Source organism: Pipra filicauda, unplaced genomic scaffold, assembly GCF_003945595.2.
Source record: "Pipra filicauda isolate LSUMZ 115617 unplaced genomic scaffold, ASM394559v2 scaffold174_size2080704_pilon, whole genome shotgun sequence".
Taxonomy (NCBI): domain Eukaryota; kingdom Metazoa; phylum Chordata; class Aves; order Passeriformes; family Pipridae; genus Pipra; species Pipra filicauda.
Window position 1 is genome coordinate 1 of NW_024104262.1, and position 16,819 is coordinate 16,819.

Consider the following 16,819-nt stretch of genomic DNA (forward strand, 5'->3'; position numbering starts at 1 on the left):
TGTCTTGAACCATTTGTTTTAAATGGCAGGGAAAAACATAAAAAGCTTAAATACTTGACAAAATACCCAAATCAGAAATCTTGTTCACAGGCTGCTAAAACATTCTTGCATACTTGCAAAATGTGGCTTGCAAAGGCCACTTTTGATAAGAAACTGACTTCTGTTTTCAGAAGGCTCACCAGATAGCAATTAAAAAAAAGAGGCAAAATATTCACTTTGATTAACTCAATTCTTATTTTTCTATCTATGGTTATGCCCAAATATTGGTGTAAATATAACTTCTCTCTGTGAAATTACTTGAAAGGAACTGGTTTACAAATTAAAAAAAAAAAAAAAGGCTCAGCACTTATTATTTTGCCAACAAATCTCTGCAGGCATTACACTTGCTTCAGCAACAAAAATATTGCAACAAATCTTCACCTTACAACACTTTATGTAATCATCTGTCGGGAAACCTGTATTAGCCTGCAATAAGCATCACTTCATGTATATTTTTTTTCTTACTCTGAGGTTATAAAATTTCAGTTTTCATCATGATGTGAACTCATTTAATTAGACAGAAATTGGAAAGATGTGCAGAACGCACATAGGGCTGTTCAGCTAATACATTAATGGTAAGGTTTTAAACATCTGACTTATAGTGCTCGGCTGCCTCAGTCCTGGTGAACTGCAAAACCAAATCTTTCCCTGTCGGAGCTTCAAGACATTTGCCACTGCTGGCAGGAAAAAGGATGGTTGTAATTCATGCAGTGGGCAAGGAACGAGCTCCTTGGCCCCATGGTCTCTCTTCCATCACACAACCCCTGACCCATCAGAGTGAAACCCACTGTCCTCAGTCTTCAGAGTTCCCAACTCAACAAGAAATTACAGAGTTGATGGCTTCTTTTTTCTACAGTGACATCAAACATTTATAGTGACACATATAAGAATATATATTTATATAAATATATAAAATATTTATATAAAATATATAAATAAATACATATACAAAATATGGCATTACTTTCCAGAGATGTTACATTTCACAGTCTACCTTTCATTATCCAGATTTCATTGTCATACAGAATTTTCCACAAAGTTCAGTAAACAATCAGCCTCAAAAAAATAATGTTGCCAAAGCCTTCCTTATGTGAAAGCATCACATACCACAACAAAACCAAATAATTTCTCTTCCAATTAAAAAGACACATAACACCATGGAAGACAGCTAGTTTAAATATTTAAACTCAATGGTGCTTAGATGCAGGCAAATGATTTCTGCCATAGTCAAATCAAGCAACAATTGTGTGTAGCATAAACGAAGTGTCTCAACACCCAGGGCCCACAATCCCCCCATTTTGTCAGCATTGTTTTGAAACAGGAGTTCCTCGTACAGAGTATGTGCTTTGGTAGAATGTACCAAGATAACACCTTTTCAAAATAAATAAGCAAATAAAAAGGCTGGTACTGTGATGGTAATTTTTTTGTCCATGAATATTCTGTGTTAGTGTGAGCAGGAAATGAAGGAAATGTAAGCCCTGTTGCACAAACTGAAGCAAAGAACAGAAGAAAGCTTTACCAAGGGCTTCAGTGCAACAGTTATCCTTTTCCAGTGGCATAATTCAGTGATGGTCACATTAGAAAATAACAATTAGAAATAACAATAAAATAATTTTTAAAAATTATTTTAGTATTTGTAGTTATATCAAATACACAAAATCTCAAACTCTTCTGGAAACACTTCCTTTGCTCCACAAATTAATTTCTATTATCTAGAACAGGTCAGTTGTATGTATATGGATTTAAACATATTTCTAAGTCATTCCATACCCTTGCTTTCTCTTTGCATACAAAAGTATACACTAGAATTACCATGTAATATTTGGTATTCACATGTTACATTTAAATAAAGTTTATTAAAAAACAATTATATTAAATACAGACTAACAGAATATTCATAATATATTTTACAGAAAAAATAGCCATGTCTTTATTCTAGAAATACATTTCTTTAAAAAGTTCTTTGAGATTTTTATAAAACTTTTTACCCGTGAAGACAAGTTTCCCATCAGACCTGTAAAAAACGCCTTACCTTTAAATCCTTGTAAGTTTTTGTTTGTTTGTTTGTTTTGTGGGTCTTTTTTCTTTAATACTTCTACAAGCTTAAAATCTATAAATTCTTTAAAATAAAGTAAAAAAAAGCAACAGTATCTTTTAGGATCAAATTGGTCACAGGCCCTTCTTTAAAAAGTAAGTGGAGACTCCCTGAATCCATTCTGAAGTGCCTTTTGTTTTTCTCTCTCTGGGTATCAATAGTGCACGTTTACATGAGATTTCAGAGCTCCTACACGTCCTATAGGAAGCTCAATGCATGTTGGTGGCAGGGTGTAGCTGCAGCAGCATCTGCAGAGGCTGCAACTCTCCATCTGCTGCAGAAGCAGAGCTTGGTACTCCCACATGCAATGCAGTCCACAGTGTTTGCCCAGCCCCCCCAAGGCCTCTGTGAGGTCCAGTGGCCACGCCCATATGCCAAAAGAGCTGGCACCCAGCCCTCATTTGCTTTCCAAGTTATAGCAGTGGACATCTCCTTTTCCCTTCCCATCATACCCGGGAAGTGGCTGTCCGTATTTATCCACGCACCAGCAATAACCTCTTTTTCGGCCTTTGGACGGGCGACACTGAAACAGAATAAAAGACTTGGTTTGCATGATTTAGGTTTTCTCTGCTCTTAGTGTTATACAACAGGGATTCCTGCTCATTTGATAGATGCACTACCATATCCTGACCATATCTGACAGAATCAGAGTATTTGTTACCACTACAAAGTATTTGAATAAAATCAATACCTCTGGGTCTAACTGCTCCATAATAAAACTGCACTGAGGACTACCAAAAAAAAAAGCCTTATGAAGTAATCCCTGTTATATTTGGCAGCACAGCTGCCCCCTTTGAATACCAGGACTACTTACTACAGTACAGGCTAATGACTGGGACCCATCTTTGGAAAAGAAAGTTAACAGATACATTCTACACTAAAGCACAGGTCTGGAAAAGACAACCATTGCAGCAATAAACACCCCTGGCTTGCATCTGTTTGCTTGAGGAAATTCAAAACTGTAGCTCATGTTTATTAACAGATGTACTATCCTTCTGTAATGGAATTATCACTCCAACAACTGCTAGGTGTACTAGAACTTTACATGTATATTTTCCTATAAATAAGGTTGCATATCTACTAGGGTATAATCTATGACAGCTTTAAGTTAACTGGCGGTATTACAACAATGCTGACTAACCTGAAACTACCACAGGCAATGACACTGAACCTCTTTAGAAGCAGTAGAAACGCATTATAAAGTTTACTATGTACTAAGTAATGTCCCCCCCAGAAACTAAGAATGGCAAAAGCTAAAGGAGATAACATGCTACAGGCTGCATTCAGTATGCAACTCTGGATATAGTTACATACTGCGAACCTCTAGGACCTTGTAGGGCTTTTACCCGCTTATAAGATATGTCTCTAGAATCTCACTAGGTTTGCAATGATCAGCCTCACTGTCAAGACACAGCCCCCATGTCAGCTCACACTTTGAGATTTGGTGGTACAGGATTTGCTTCAAATGCAAACAAAAGGGCTCTTTACTCAGGACATACTGACAAAGGACACAGTGACACAACCATACCTAGTTTCCTGAGGTTTTGTCTGTTGCATTGCCAAGATGAAGGAAGATTGGCTAGACTGAAGCTACTTACATCCCTCAACACTGTCAAGTCTATCGCACAAGCAGAGCAAGTGTTGCCTCTAAGATCACATTCATAGCAATTCAGGTTTTTAGAGGTTCGGGCTGGTAAAAGTCAGATAAACTTGGTCACTACCACCCTACTGCTTGTTCTCCAGGGTCTCCAGGAGGGTATGGCAGTGGCTCACAACTCTAAGTGCCTTTTCCATGTTCAGGTACACAAGAACACATCAAGCAAGAGTTGGGCTTCATATGCTGCTCAAAGTGCCTGATCCTTTCCATGTCTAGTTTAGTATCTCAGATGACAGGGTGCTATTTTGGACAGAACTGTGAATATAGATCACTCCAGGGACAGTATGCACCCACACACTGGCCCATGAGCATGGAGTAGTGCAGGCAGTCTTCACTAAGAACTTGTAAAAGAAGCAGGTCACACATTAGATAAAATTTTTTCAGCAAGTTGTTTATTTTAGAGTAAATGAAGTAATGTTAATCACCATAACTGCAAATTAATCCACCCTTATGATATATTATTGAGTAACAAGCCCAATGCAGAAATAATACGATGCCCTCCCTTCTGTGAATTTGCAGTCCTTCTACATTAGCCCTGTGAAAATGGACAGCAGCAGGATAACAAGATCCAGCTTAAAGTATATGTTAGCTTAGTTTTAGGAGAGGGTGAAGAGGTTCAAACCTACTGAAAGAACAGCTACATTAATAATTTGCTAAACTAAATTGTTACCTGCGTTTCAGTTCTAGTTATCTTTAAGTCTTTAAACATAAGTCTTACTACTTATGTTTATTGTCTCAAAAGCCTGACTAGAGCTTACACATATTCTCCAGGATTTCTATGAATGGCTGCTCCAAGTCCACTGATGTCAAGGGAAATTTTCTTTCTATTTTGATGGCAAGTGGACTGGACTCTGGCTTAAGCAGTGTTAACATTTAACAACTTAAATTCTTCATGCTCAAAACAAAGGAATTAATAAAAAACAGTCTTTGTACAATTTAAATTTTACAGAAAAGGAAACTGAGGCGGCACTACTTGAGTTGTTTTTCCCAACAAAGCAGGCACAGATGGAGCCCAAAGAGCATAGGGCTTCTGGCTGCCAGCCTGGTGCTCCGGCACTTCTGCTAATACGAATACACTTCTGCTAATAATAGTAACATAGTCTCCCCTTTTAGAATTACTAAATGAAGTATGTTACACAACTCTTGCTGATTCATAGGCTTGCATCACTCTCAAAACAAATGATCAATTAAAGTTAACTCATGTTGTTGGAGGCGTTGATTGTTTTTTATGGTTGCACAATCAATTTTCAGAATTAACTGCAAGATGAAGTTAGTCTGCAGAAACACCTTCCCTACTTCTAATTTGTTTTTTTTTTACTTCTTCTAGACAACCCATTCAAAAAGCAAACCCCTTGGATCATTTTACAGCTGAAATAACACTCTATGAAGAACCAATTTATCTTTTCCAATCTGTGATTCTGCACTACCCACTCCATCCTGCTGTCAATAGTAAAGCACTTCTAATTCAAAAGTGATGCTTTTAACCTAAAACAGCTAGCATGTATTCCCCACAGAAGTCGTAGACAGATCATCTGGAAAAAAAAGTATATCTGCTCTTGTGAATTTTGTACTCCACATACATTTCAAGGCTCTGCCCAGCTCTTCTGTATGACTTCATAAGTTCAAAAAGCTGGAAAACTACCCAAGTGGTGGAGACTAATTACTTCTGATAGAAACACCAGCTGCCAGCTTCCATGCCACCTGCCCCTCTCCTTTCCATAAAGAAGTGCCACAGAGGCATTTGCAAGGCACAGCAAAGCATATGGTATCCCATTAAATTCCTGGTCAACCCAGTGGTCTCCATGAAGCTGCAACTGTGGTCTTCAGGAACAGACTGCAGACAGCATTGACATATACCTCAGGCCATTTTGGCTCCTGCCAAGCCCAGCTCTGTTTTCAGTGGGACACTGCCAGCTCACATTTAGGTGAGTATCTGGCTGCAGTACACAAACATGGGGCAATTCTAGTAATTGCCTCATATAATAGTTCTAATTTCATCAAATCCTTTTTTACCATGCTTGAGGCAGGAACATGCCTGTATCAACCTATTCCACATAAATATACCTATATACCACAGTTGAATAGTACAACCTTACATGCATGATTTAATAAGATGAAGAATTCTAAATTTTAATAGGTCTGATCTTAAGGAAGTTTATATATAAACACAAGGTGTGAAATATTTTTCATGTTATACCCTGACAGATAAATTTATGTTCCTAAAATTGTTTCACACATGCAAATGTGTTGTTCTTAAAAAGTCAATTTCTAGATATCCACAAATGTCATGAAAAATAACTGCTTTCAACTTGACTGGAAAGAGCAGGTGACCAGGAAGGCAGAATATGTGAAGTGCATCCTGAATGAGTTTAATGGTGTCCAGTACAATCATAATTTAGCAGGTTCCTACCATCCCACATCTACCACATTCTCATCCTAGACAGCAGTGCTGACAGTTGTTTCCAGAATTCAAAATGCCTACCTTGCACTCATTTTTCATTGGATTTACCATCTATTTCCTAACCTATTACTCTGCATTTTCTTGTGACAATATAATGTAATTCAACTACAGATTGAATGCTGCTAATAATGGCAATGAAGTGAATTAATAAAATAACCTAGCATTCTGTTAATGAGATTAGACACCTGCTCACAGTGTTCAAAATATCAGACCTACAAGATGCTTCAAAAGGAAACCAAACAAACACAATTGCCACAACTCCTTGCAGACAGTTAATTAGGTCTGGACAGGACTCACTTTTCAAATTGATGATTTTTTTCTAGGAGTTAATGCTTTGAGGGTAACTACTGTTTGTGGTTTGTATTTTGTTGGTGAGAGAAGCAGGCTACCTCTGCAAGCCTTATCTGTAAAGGCCTGTTCCCAGCACTGATCGAGGTTCATTTATGGGATCAACACACCAACCGAATTTCATGTAGAATATTTACTCACATGGACTCCATTTGTGGGCATGTCCTACAAGATCCCAAGTCATCTCAAACTACCATTGAAACTACTGGACCTGGGTAAATTGGCACAGTGCTTGACAAGGTTGGCCAAGTATGAAAGTGTCCCTTCATCATCTATGTTTGCTGACCAGACAGGCTGTTGCACATAGTGGAGGAACCTTTCCTAAAGCAGTTTTGAAAGTCTCTAGGCAGGACAGACACTACACAGAGGGCAGAAGTATGTATTTTCTCTGTACCACTACCTTATTCTCAGCTTCCAGGAACAAAGGCTAGGTAAAATTATTATCTGACTTTCCTACTTTTTAACTTCGTATTTCCTTTTTTTCTGCCTTGGTGGAAGAACTATGACTGCACTTCAAAGTACAGTCATCTCTAAAGCAAGTCACTTTAATATGTGCTTACTGTGGATCTGATTTACTACATACACATGCCAGAGACTGCCTGCAAATCACTACACTTTTGCTGACAAACCAGAAACCTCAGAGTCTGAAGAGAGATGAAAGGAAGATCTACCAAAAAAAGAGCAGCTAAGGAAATGCTTTTATGGCTCTGCACAGCACTTTAAAGCATTTTCTGAAAAAACTCTGATCAAGATGTTGAGTGTTGCTGTCTGCTAGTTTACATGCAGCACGACGAGATTGACACAGGCTTCTCGAAGCTCCAGGCAACAAGAAGAAACTTTCCCTGCTTGGGAGTTGCCATCACCTGCTTGGGAAAAGCTGGGAAGCATAGAAAGCTCTGCAGCATGCACCAAAGGTCAAACAGTGCTGTCAGTGCTGGACTGATGGCAGAAAGGAAGGCTGGAAATCTCACCCCTGTTGCAAATGCTCCACCTGACACTGCCAGCTTAATGCAGAGCTCCAGGGAATATCAGAAAGGGAAAGACTGTTTCTAAGAAAGCTGGAAGCCAAAAAATGGAGAGATACCATTCCTAAAATAAGGTTGCCTGGTTGGAGGTTGGCCTCTCATTTCCAACCAATGAACTGCATTAGCTAGCAACAGAGTCAACCCCTCCTTTGGTTACCAGAGATAGAGAGAGGCTGACTTGTGTAAACCCAAATGGGAGAGACAAGATTGTCCACAAACAAAACTTGTCCTTGAGAAAAGTCTTAAAAGAAACCTTTGAATTCAGGAAATTTTGGAATTATACCAAGAAACATATTTGGAGGCAGGCCACTAACTAAACACTGGAATTAGATGCAATATGCACTTTCCCAAGTTCCTGAATGAGCTTCAAGGACAGCACTGAATGGAGAATGCTGCTGTAGCTCAATCTGACACAACTGAAGCATAAATACCCACAGTTTCAGTCTGCATTTCACAAGAAAGGTCACAACCCCAGAACGAGAAAAGGGCTGAGAAGCCATCCTTGCTGCAGAGTAACTACTAGAAGTATCACTTTCACGATAACATGACTTGGATTTTGGAAGCGATCTGTGTAGCACATAAAGGACAGATATATACCCTTCTCAAGTTGCTTTTTGTAATATGATCCAGTGTAGTTCTTCTAGGAACTCTCAAGCAGCTATTTACAATTCAAAGCATTGATCTATTGCAGTCATATGGTGACTGCAACATTAGCTCTGTGGGTTATTGCAGAGGCACTGCTTTTTTTAAACCAAAGGCCATTAGTATCTAGGACACCAGTCAACCCATGTGTGATTAGGTACAAAGTTTCTCAAATGAACCTGTTGTCATGACCAACAGAAAATAAAAATACTATCCCCACTTGACAAGGTACAGCACTATCGAGTCAGGTCCTAAAACTGGAAATGAACTAGTTCCTTTATAAAATGATATATAATGCACCTTGATGGCACGATCCTTCAACAAAGATGTAGAAAAGGTGAAATGCATTCATTGAAATAATCAGAACTCTGTACTTACTTGTTTTTTCTTGTAGAACCCCTTCTTGTCACAATTTGGAATATGAAAGCCCCTTGGACTCAAGACATTCAGGATCTTTAGGTGGTTTAAAGTGTCTTCCATTTCTCTACGACATGGACCCTGTTAACAAGCATATTTGAGAAAACACAGATGAAACTTAATTCCCAAATTCTATCTTTCAGATAAGAGTTAATAAATCTTTAAAGGGCACGAAGCACAAACTCAAGCAAATCCACTAAAACAAAGGGATGGCTGGATATGTCAAAAGGCAGACCATTCACAGAAAAAAATCTGACTCTCTGCTCTATTCAAGATAAAGCGATTTCTAAACATTGAAAGCCCTATGCTATGCTGAGGCACCTACTGGCATTTCTAGTTGAAATCACAGTCACATATATCCATGGGAAGGCTTAACCAGTATGTCAATCAGTAACATATAACTTAAATTTGGAAAAGTTGGCCTTGCACCAAGTGGGAAAAGAAGAAAGCAGGTCACTGGAAATATACTACTAGGTAGGCCTTCCCTAATGACATTTGATTTTTGTGATTCTGCTGGATTTGAAAGCTTAAATGAAATAGACTGAATTGAAAACAAGTAGTTTGGCATAATGTATATGTATATATAAAATTCCTCAACTTTGGACAATGATTCCCAACTTCCACTGAACCAAATGGCTGCAGAAATGCAAAGGACCAGTTGCACACAGTCTCATTAGATAAGTATGTCATTTTTCCTTACTTTCTTTATCTCCAAAAGGCTGACAACAATGTAGTGAGGATTAGCTCTTGGACAATGAGCCAAAAAGAGCTTCCAGAAGCACTTTTAAGAGCATGTCTCAAACACCAACTAATTATTTCTCACTGCAGCCCTTCGGGGTAGGGAGTAAAGCATTATGAGCCCCACTTAGCAGTCAGAAAACCAAGAGCAGAGGAGTTCACATTTTGCCAGAGGCCAAGAAGGCAGTCAGTCTCAGCAGTGGGACTCAAGAATCACAGCCCACAAACTCTGTGCTTAGCTACATTCTGTCTGGGCATATTACTGACTTGGTCCACAAGCCCACTCCCTCAGTGGAAACCCAAAAAAATTTCTTTGCATGGTTTAAAAATGTTTAAGTTGCTGTATTGACACAAAGACTCATTTGGTGCAGTTTTTAATTAGTGAAGTAATGTCATTTATACTTTCAAGTGGTAATATTAATAGTTTGCTCATATAAAGTGCCTTTTATGTGAGTGTCTGAAAGCATACAGACTCCACAGTTCTACCGGAGATCAAAATGGAGTTTTTTGCTTAGTAAAGACCTGCTTTGTTGCTTTCACGTTTTCCTTCTGTACCGATCTCACAGGCTCTAAACACACGCTTTAAATTGCTGCTCTTACTGCTCAAACACACTGACTGCAAATCCCATGCATTCAGATTTGGTCCTGAATTGGGATTACAAAAAGATCAACAGCTTTTTTTAAATTATTATTTTCAAGTAAGCTTCCAAAGTCAAACAGACCAGTATCAGAAGCTAACATGCAGACACAGCTAGAAGACCACTTGCTGACAAAGGCATCCTGCCCCTGACAGACTTATTTCACATTCTTACAGACACCAGCAGCATTGGTAAGCTGCTGTACCTTTGCTCATGGGACCCAACCATCAAATACAAAAATACTTACATACTCAGTCTCTTGTTTGGATTCAGAAGACAAATTCAGTGTATCTGTACTCTGCGAATCATATTCCACTTTATAGCGCTGAGTATCTTTGGCTTGCACTTTCCTGATGATATCTATTTTGATGTGTGGTGGATGCAACTTGGAATCTGGCACCCTGTGAGAGTTTGGAACGCCCTGATTTTCTGTGCTGCTGGTACTCTGGTCTTCTTCTGAATCACTGGAATTTCCTTCAAAAAGAACAAATGCAGAAGAAACAATGTTAATCAACTGCCAGCTGCATCTGCAAGAGCAGATGAATCATAGGATATCCTGAGTTGGAAGAGACCAACAAGGATCATCAAGTCCAGCTCCTGGCCCCATACATCACAGCGCCAAGAATCACGCCTTGTGCGTGAGAGCATTGTCTGAATGCTTCTTGAACTCTGGCAGGCTTGGTGCTGTGACCACTTCCCTGGGAGCCCAACCACCCTCTGGGTTAAGAACTTTTTCCTGATATCCAACTCCAACCTCCCTTGACACAGTTTCATGCCATTCCCTCAGTCCTATTACTGGTCAGGGCGAGAAGAGCTTGGTGCCTACCTCTCCCCTTCCTCTTGGGAGGAAGCTGTAGACCAGGATGAGGTCTCCCCGCAATTAACGAGCCACTAGATTAGTCTAAATGCTTAATTTTCCTTTTTACAAAATAGCAATATATCAAAAGATGAACAATGTAGCATTCATAGAATAAGCCAGGTTGGAAAGGACCTCTGAGATCATCAAGTCCAAACCTTGATCCACTACCGCCATGGTTACTAGATCATGGCACTAAGTGCCACATCCAGTCTCATCTTAAAAACCTACAGAGACGGAGAATCCACTACTTCCCTGAGCAGCCCATTCCAATGCCTGATTACCCTCTCTGTAAAGAATTTCTTTCTAATATCTAACCTAAACCTCCCCTGGCACAGCTTAAGACTATGCCCTCTTGTCTTACTGATAGCATGCATCAGCATCTTTGTTACAGAAGTGATGACTTTTGTAACTGAAGCATCCTGATGCTCAGAGCGGCCTCATAAGGTGCCTCCACCACCCGTGCAGCCTGCACCCAACACCTGGAAAGCAGCCAGCGCCACCGCCCCTCGGCCCTCGCTGCATTCCCGCCCGCCGGCAGCAGGGGGCAGGCCCGCGCCGCCGGAGCCCAGACCGCCTCACCCAAACGGCGCCAGGGCGCGGATCCCTCCCCTCCGCCACTGTTGACTTCAACAATCCCAGCTCAACGCGGCCGGCTCCGGACACTTATGGGCTGCGGTATGGCTCTGCCTTCCCCAGGGTGGTAATTTTTATTTTTTTTATTTTTTAAGAGACGTTAATTCAATCAACTCTACCGCGCTGAGTTTCCTGGTTCTAATTAGCCACCTCTAACACTTCCCCCCCCCCCCCCCCCCAACTTTATTCAACATATAGATCAGGAAAGAAAAAGAACAGCACGCTTTCATTCTTCTGCTATAAAATCAAAATCATTTCTAGGTGTACAAAACACACTTTAAAGATAATGGAAAAAATGCCATTCATTCTGTAATGGTGTCAAAAGACAAACATTGCTTTCACCTCGAGCTTCAAAAATATTTTCTCTTTACCATTGAGAAGACATCAGGAGAAACACATTTTTCTAACATACTCCATAAGTCCAGTGTTCCTGTCCCTTCTGACATATTTGTCTATGCTGCATTTTTAAGGAAATCCAATTGGGAACGCACAATAACTGATGTGTTAACATCATGATAGCACCCAATATTAAAATTATATTTGACGATTCACTTGAAAGACACAAAAGCTGAGAAATTCAGTGCTAAACCTGAAAGTCTGCATTCACATAGTTCATTTGACACTAAATATTTCAACACAGGCAGTACAGTGGCACTGCCAATACACAGGAATGGTGGAAGGAACATGAGAGGAAGCGGGATCTGAATTAACATTTTGGTACCAGTGGTTTTAGTGTAGCCACGGCTGGCAACTGACATAATTGACCAGGAAAATCCAAACTGCAGTGCCAATGGATTAAGGAAGTTTAAGTCTTAACTCTCAATTTCCTCGCTTTTGTGGGTTCAACTCAGACTCTCAGTGGTATTTGAACATATTTTTGGTGGTTTAATGTCCTGTTTTGAAACAGTGGTATTTTTTCCCCCCACATTCTCAATGAAATTTGCAAGAAATGAGTCAATAAAATGTTATAAACATGAACCTAGGTCTTCTGCGATCGGTTCAGTTTACTAGTTTTCCTCTTCTACCAAAAAATACGTAGAAAATAATGTGCATTGAATATTCATGACCATGGCTGGTCATTTCAGTTTACACAGGCCATCATATTTCAACAGCACTTCTTAGACTTCAATTTCAAATGGTCATATTGCCACATTTTAAACTGTAAAGCATATTTGATTAACTCAGTTTCACAAAACTTAGTGCCATGCTAGCTTTACACCCTCATAAGAGAAACAAAACTGCTATGATAGTTACCGACTCTTTTTCTAAAACAGATTAGAAGGGTTGCACATGCACACTACTACTTAACACTTTCGTGCCCAAAAAAACCAACTGGAAAGTCAGTGGTCCACTACAGTGCTACTGTAATATACTCCACCCTATACCAATTTCCAGCAATTTTGTGAACTAGTAATGACCAACAGTATAGCACATGATGCAGGACCTAGCTGTGTGTAAAGGAGATGATGTGATCCTGCTCAGAGAGGGTGTGTACCATGGAGTGTTGTATTTGGAGCTGGGAGTGGAGCAGTACCCACAAGGAGGTGGGCACTACATATCACATAGGTTTGCAATACTTCTTCCTTCTTGCACACTATGTTTGCAACCTTCACTCCTTGAATGTGAACTGTGTGGTCCTACTTTGCACCTTTTAAGTAATCAAAGCTCCTGCTGATTTCAAAATCAGAGCTCTCCCTCAGCCAAGAATGCAAATTCAGAAATTCAGCTGAAAATGGAAAGATTTTCAGCAAAGTGCAGCTGTCTTCCCCTTTCTCCTTCTCCAACAGTCAGTGTTAGAAGCACTACATTAAACAGCATCAACTCTCAAGTATCAAGAAGATGCCCCCTTGTTTCCAGTGTCACTCCAAGGATAAGTAGGAAGAGCCAAGCTCATGTGATGAAGGAAGCTGCTCCGTGTTCCAAGATTTAAAACTTCAGTGAATACCTCTAAACTCTCATTTAAATTGTCACAGCTTGGGAGCAGCACATAAATAATTATAATAAGGCTTTGCCTATTCTTCCAGAAGCCAGTTAACTGGAGCACTGGTGCTACTGCCTCAGCTAAGGAGAGGATAGTGAAAGAGGCTCTGCAACCTAGCAGAAAATCTCCTGGCTTTTTAAAAATGCAAATAGGGAAAAGCCTTTTGACACACTTTTCTATTAAATAAATGTTCACATACTTGCTGTTGGCTAGCAAACAGTTTAATTAAATGTTTGCATAGAGGGACTGTGCTTTCTTGATCTGAATCCCAAGTTTCCCTGTCTTAAGTTTCCAAATGTGCATGCTAACAGAGCTTTTTCCAACCGTCCCTTCCCCTTCAAACAAAACAAAACCCGCTCAGTGAACGTCTCATTTACAAGACACGGAAGAGGTACGGGAAAGCTTCTTTTGACCAAAGATTTATTTGCAGTGCTGGCAAAAAACAAATGTCCTCTTAAACACTGCTGTGCAAATGCTTTGTTCTGAATAACTACCTTTCCAGGCCAAAGGGATATTTAACTCTTGGTTTTTTTTTTTTCTTCCTCTTTTTTTCCTCTTTGTGCTTAGATTTCCCTGACTTACCCACGCTGCAGCGCAGGAATTAGAGCCCACTCTCTCGAGTTTTTTGCACACCCTCTTTCCAGGAACACTGGGGACAAACTGCGAGGATTTCATCCTCTCTCTCTCTCTCTCTCTCTCCATTCAAGCTCTGTAGCCTGGGAGTCCCACGCACCCGCAGAAGCAACATGCAATCCCTCCCCCACTTCCCCCCCTTTTTTTTTCTTAGAATAAAAAAAGGCAACTCTGCCTCTTTTGCGAGGAGCTACCTCTCAGCATCGGTATTAAAGAAAAGCTATATATACAAAAATAAGGTGGAAGAAGTAAATTGTCCTTTCCTTCGGTCAAAGCACACCTCCTTCAAAACGATCCCAGACTCGGCTACGTGGCTGCCGGCGGAGCCCCCGGCCCGCGGACCGACAGACGTCGGGCAGCGAGCGAGGGCCCTTTCCGGAGACAGAGCTCCGCAGCGAGCTCGCCCGGGCCTCCTCGCTGCAGGCAGCTCTCCTTGTAACTTACAACAAAAGAAACCGAAAAAAAAAAAAAAAAGGCAAGAAAGAAAGTAGCGAAGAGGAGGGAGAGCGGCGCGCAGGCAAGCCACCCCTTCGCCTCTTACCTGTAGCGTGCGGTCCCGGCAGCAGGAAGGCCCGCAGCTTGCCGCCCGCCGTCGCGTTGGTGCAGAGCCCTCGGCCCTCCAGCAGCGCCTGCAGCGGCCGCGCCTCCTCCGGCCGCGGCTGGCAGCTGAGCCCTGCGCCGCAGCGCTCCGTGTAGATGCCGCAAGGCTGCCCGGGGCGCAGGGCGCAGGTGAGGCAGCAGCCGCAGCCCGGCTCCCGCACCCGCTCGGCGCAGTCGGGCTGCAGGGGCTTGCACTGTTGCAGCGCCCGCGCGTCGCAGGGCTCGCAGCGGACCACCGGCCCCGCCAGCGCCGCCGCCGCCCGCCGGACCAGCAGCGCCAGCGCCGCCGCCGCCACTGCCCACAGCACGCCGGGCCGCGGCACCATGGCAACCGGCGGAGGGAGCCGCCCGGAGCCGCCCCCGCACACCGCGGCCGGGAGCGGGATGGGCAGAGCTCTGGGTGGGTGCTGAGGGAGCGAAGCGGAGCAGCGCAGCCGGCGCTGCTTCCGAGGGAACTGCGGAGCTGGCGGCCGCTCGCAGCCCTGCCGGAGCGAGGAGGCGGGGAGCTGCTGCCGGCTCTCGCACGCCGGCCTTCCCTGCAGTCGCTTGCCCTCAGTCACATAAAGGCAGCAAGGGCTCGCTAGCAACAAAGGCAGCTTTTTCCTTCTCTTCTCCCCCCCTCCTGCCTGCAGAGCGCCTGAATTACTTGGCTCGACAGTAACTTTTCTTTTTTGCCACACACACAACACTCAGGGAAAAAAAAAAAAAAAAAAGCTTTGAAAAAGTTAAAAGACAAAAAAAAAATCAAAAGCCAAGCCCAGACGGTCTGAAGAAAACCTGGTCCAAAAGCGTTTCAGAAAAAAAGGAGAAAGCACGGAGGGGAGTAAAAATAGTGGGGAGGGGGAAGAAAAATCGAGATTCCCTTGGGTTTTTTCCCCGTGCCGCCTGCCTGCGTGCCACCCGCTCCGCTCCCCACCACTCCGCGCCTGGCTGTGTCCCCCGCCAGTCCCCTGCCCGTCCCTATATATCGCCGACCGCCGGCCCGCCCCGCGCCGTGAATAACGCGCAGGAACGCCGGCCCTCACCGGATCCAGGGCTCGGTCACGCAAGGCTGGGAGGGCGGTGCGGGGCGGGGGTAGTAGGGGGTACGCGGCGCTGACGGCGGTTTATGGGCACTTCTTAGAAGTCAGCTGTGCGGGGTACGGCTCTGGCGAGAGGAACACGTCTTGTGCCTTTTGTTTCAAGAAGAAGTGCTGTATGCGTGTGCACGTCCCCGTGTCCGTGTGTGTTTCCTTGGCACCGGGAAAGGAGAGCAAAGCTCACGGAGAGTGCCCTTTTTTGGACTCCTGGCTACAATCCTGTCCGCTCTGGGGCTAAGAGCCCCGGCCACGGAGAAGGCGTGCCTTTGCTAACGCTCGCACACGCGCACGCACGCAGGTTCGGAGCATAATTTGGGACCGGCTTGCAGCTCACACGACACCTGCGTTTCCTAGGTAGATGGGGGGAAATATATATGCACGCGCTCACCCGCACACCCACACACCTACGTTTCCCCAGACGTTGCTCTCTGGGCCAGGACTTGGTTCGTTTCATAAGGGATGTACCTCCCTTAACTGTCTTTTTAAAGAGTTTTCTGAACTCTTAAAAACTTTTCCTTTAGTCTATAAGAAAACAGTTTCTATTGCAACATCCTCTCAAACCCAGGAAAAAAGCGCCAAACAGTCCATCTCCCCAAAAAACCCAACACTGAAAGTCCACGTGGATTTTGCACAATGCATGCATTTGCATTCAGGTTTTGGCCACTGCAAATTCTGCTCCCATTCTGCTAGGCATATTCTGCTCCCTGTTAACTTGGCTTAACTATGATCAAGAAAATCTGAATTGGCAATGCCAAAATTTGTGACCATCCTTTCTGAAGCTCTCCTGCCATCTCATGAGGAAGAGGATGGTGAGCTATATGCATAGACATATATAATGGCGTTTCACCCAGAGAAGCCTGCTCCTTGTGAAAAATAAAACCAATAATGCTCACAGATACTGGTTTATACAAATATCTTCTGCTGTGGGAATAAATGTTCTGCTTTCAACTCCTTCGTCATTAAAACTGAAATTC

The 16,819-nt window shown here is 42.6% G+C and overlaps 1 protein-coding gene across 1 annotated transcript; it reads right to left on the minus strand.

The window, feature by feature from the left end:
• Positions 1–1,648: 1,648 nt before the first annotated feature.
• IGFBP3 (insulin like growth factor binding protein 3) lies at positions 1,649–15,695 on the minus strand. The gene is made up of 4 exons (XM_027749903.2): positions 14,708–15,695; positions 10,308–10,534; positions 8,646–8,765; positions 1,649–2,657 (listed from the first exon to the last, which is right to left on the minus strand). The coding sequence occupies exons 1-4, from the start codon at positions 15,090–15,092 to the stop codon at positions 2,532–2,534; spliced, it is 858 nt and encodes a 285-aa protein (XP_027605704.1). The 5' UTR covers positions 15,093–15,695; the 3' UTR covers positions 1,649–2,531.
• Positions 15,696–16,819: the final 1,124 nt, after the last annotated feature.

Coding starts and splice junctions, on each gene's coding strand:
- IGFBP3 (XM_027749903.2), bottom strand. CDS start 15,092: ATGGTGCCGCGGCCCGGCGTGCTGTGGGCAGTGGCGGCGGCGGCGCTG. Junction 8,766..10,307: donor CCAAACAAGAGACTGAGTAT/GTAAGTATTTTT, acceptor GCTTGTTAACAG/GGTCCATGTCGTAGAGAAAT. Junction 2,658..8,645: donor GGTTCTACAAGAAAAAACAA/GTAAGTACAGAG, acceptor ATTCTGTTTCAG/TGTCGCCCGTCCAAAGGCCG.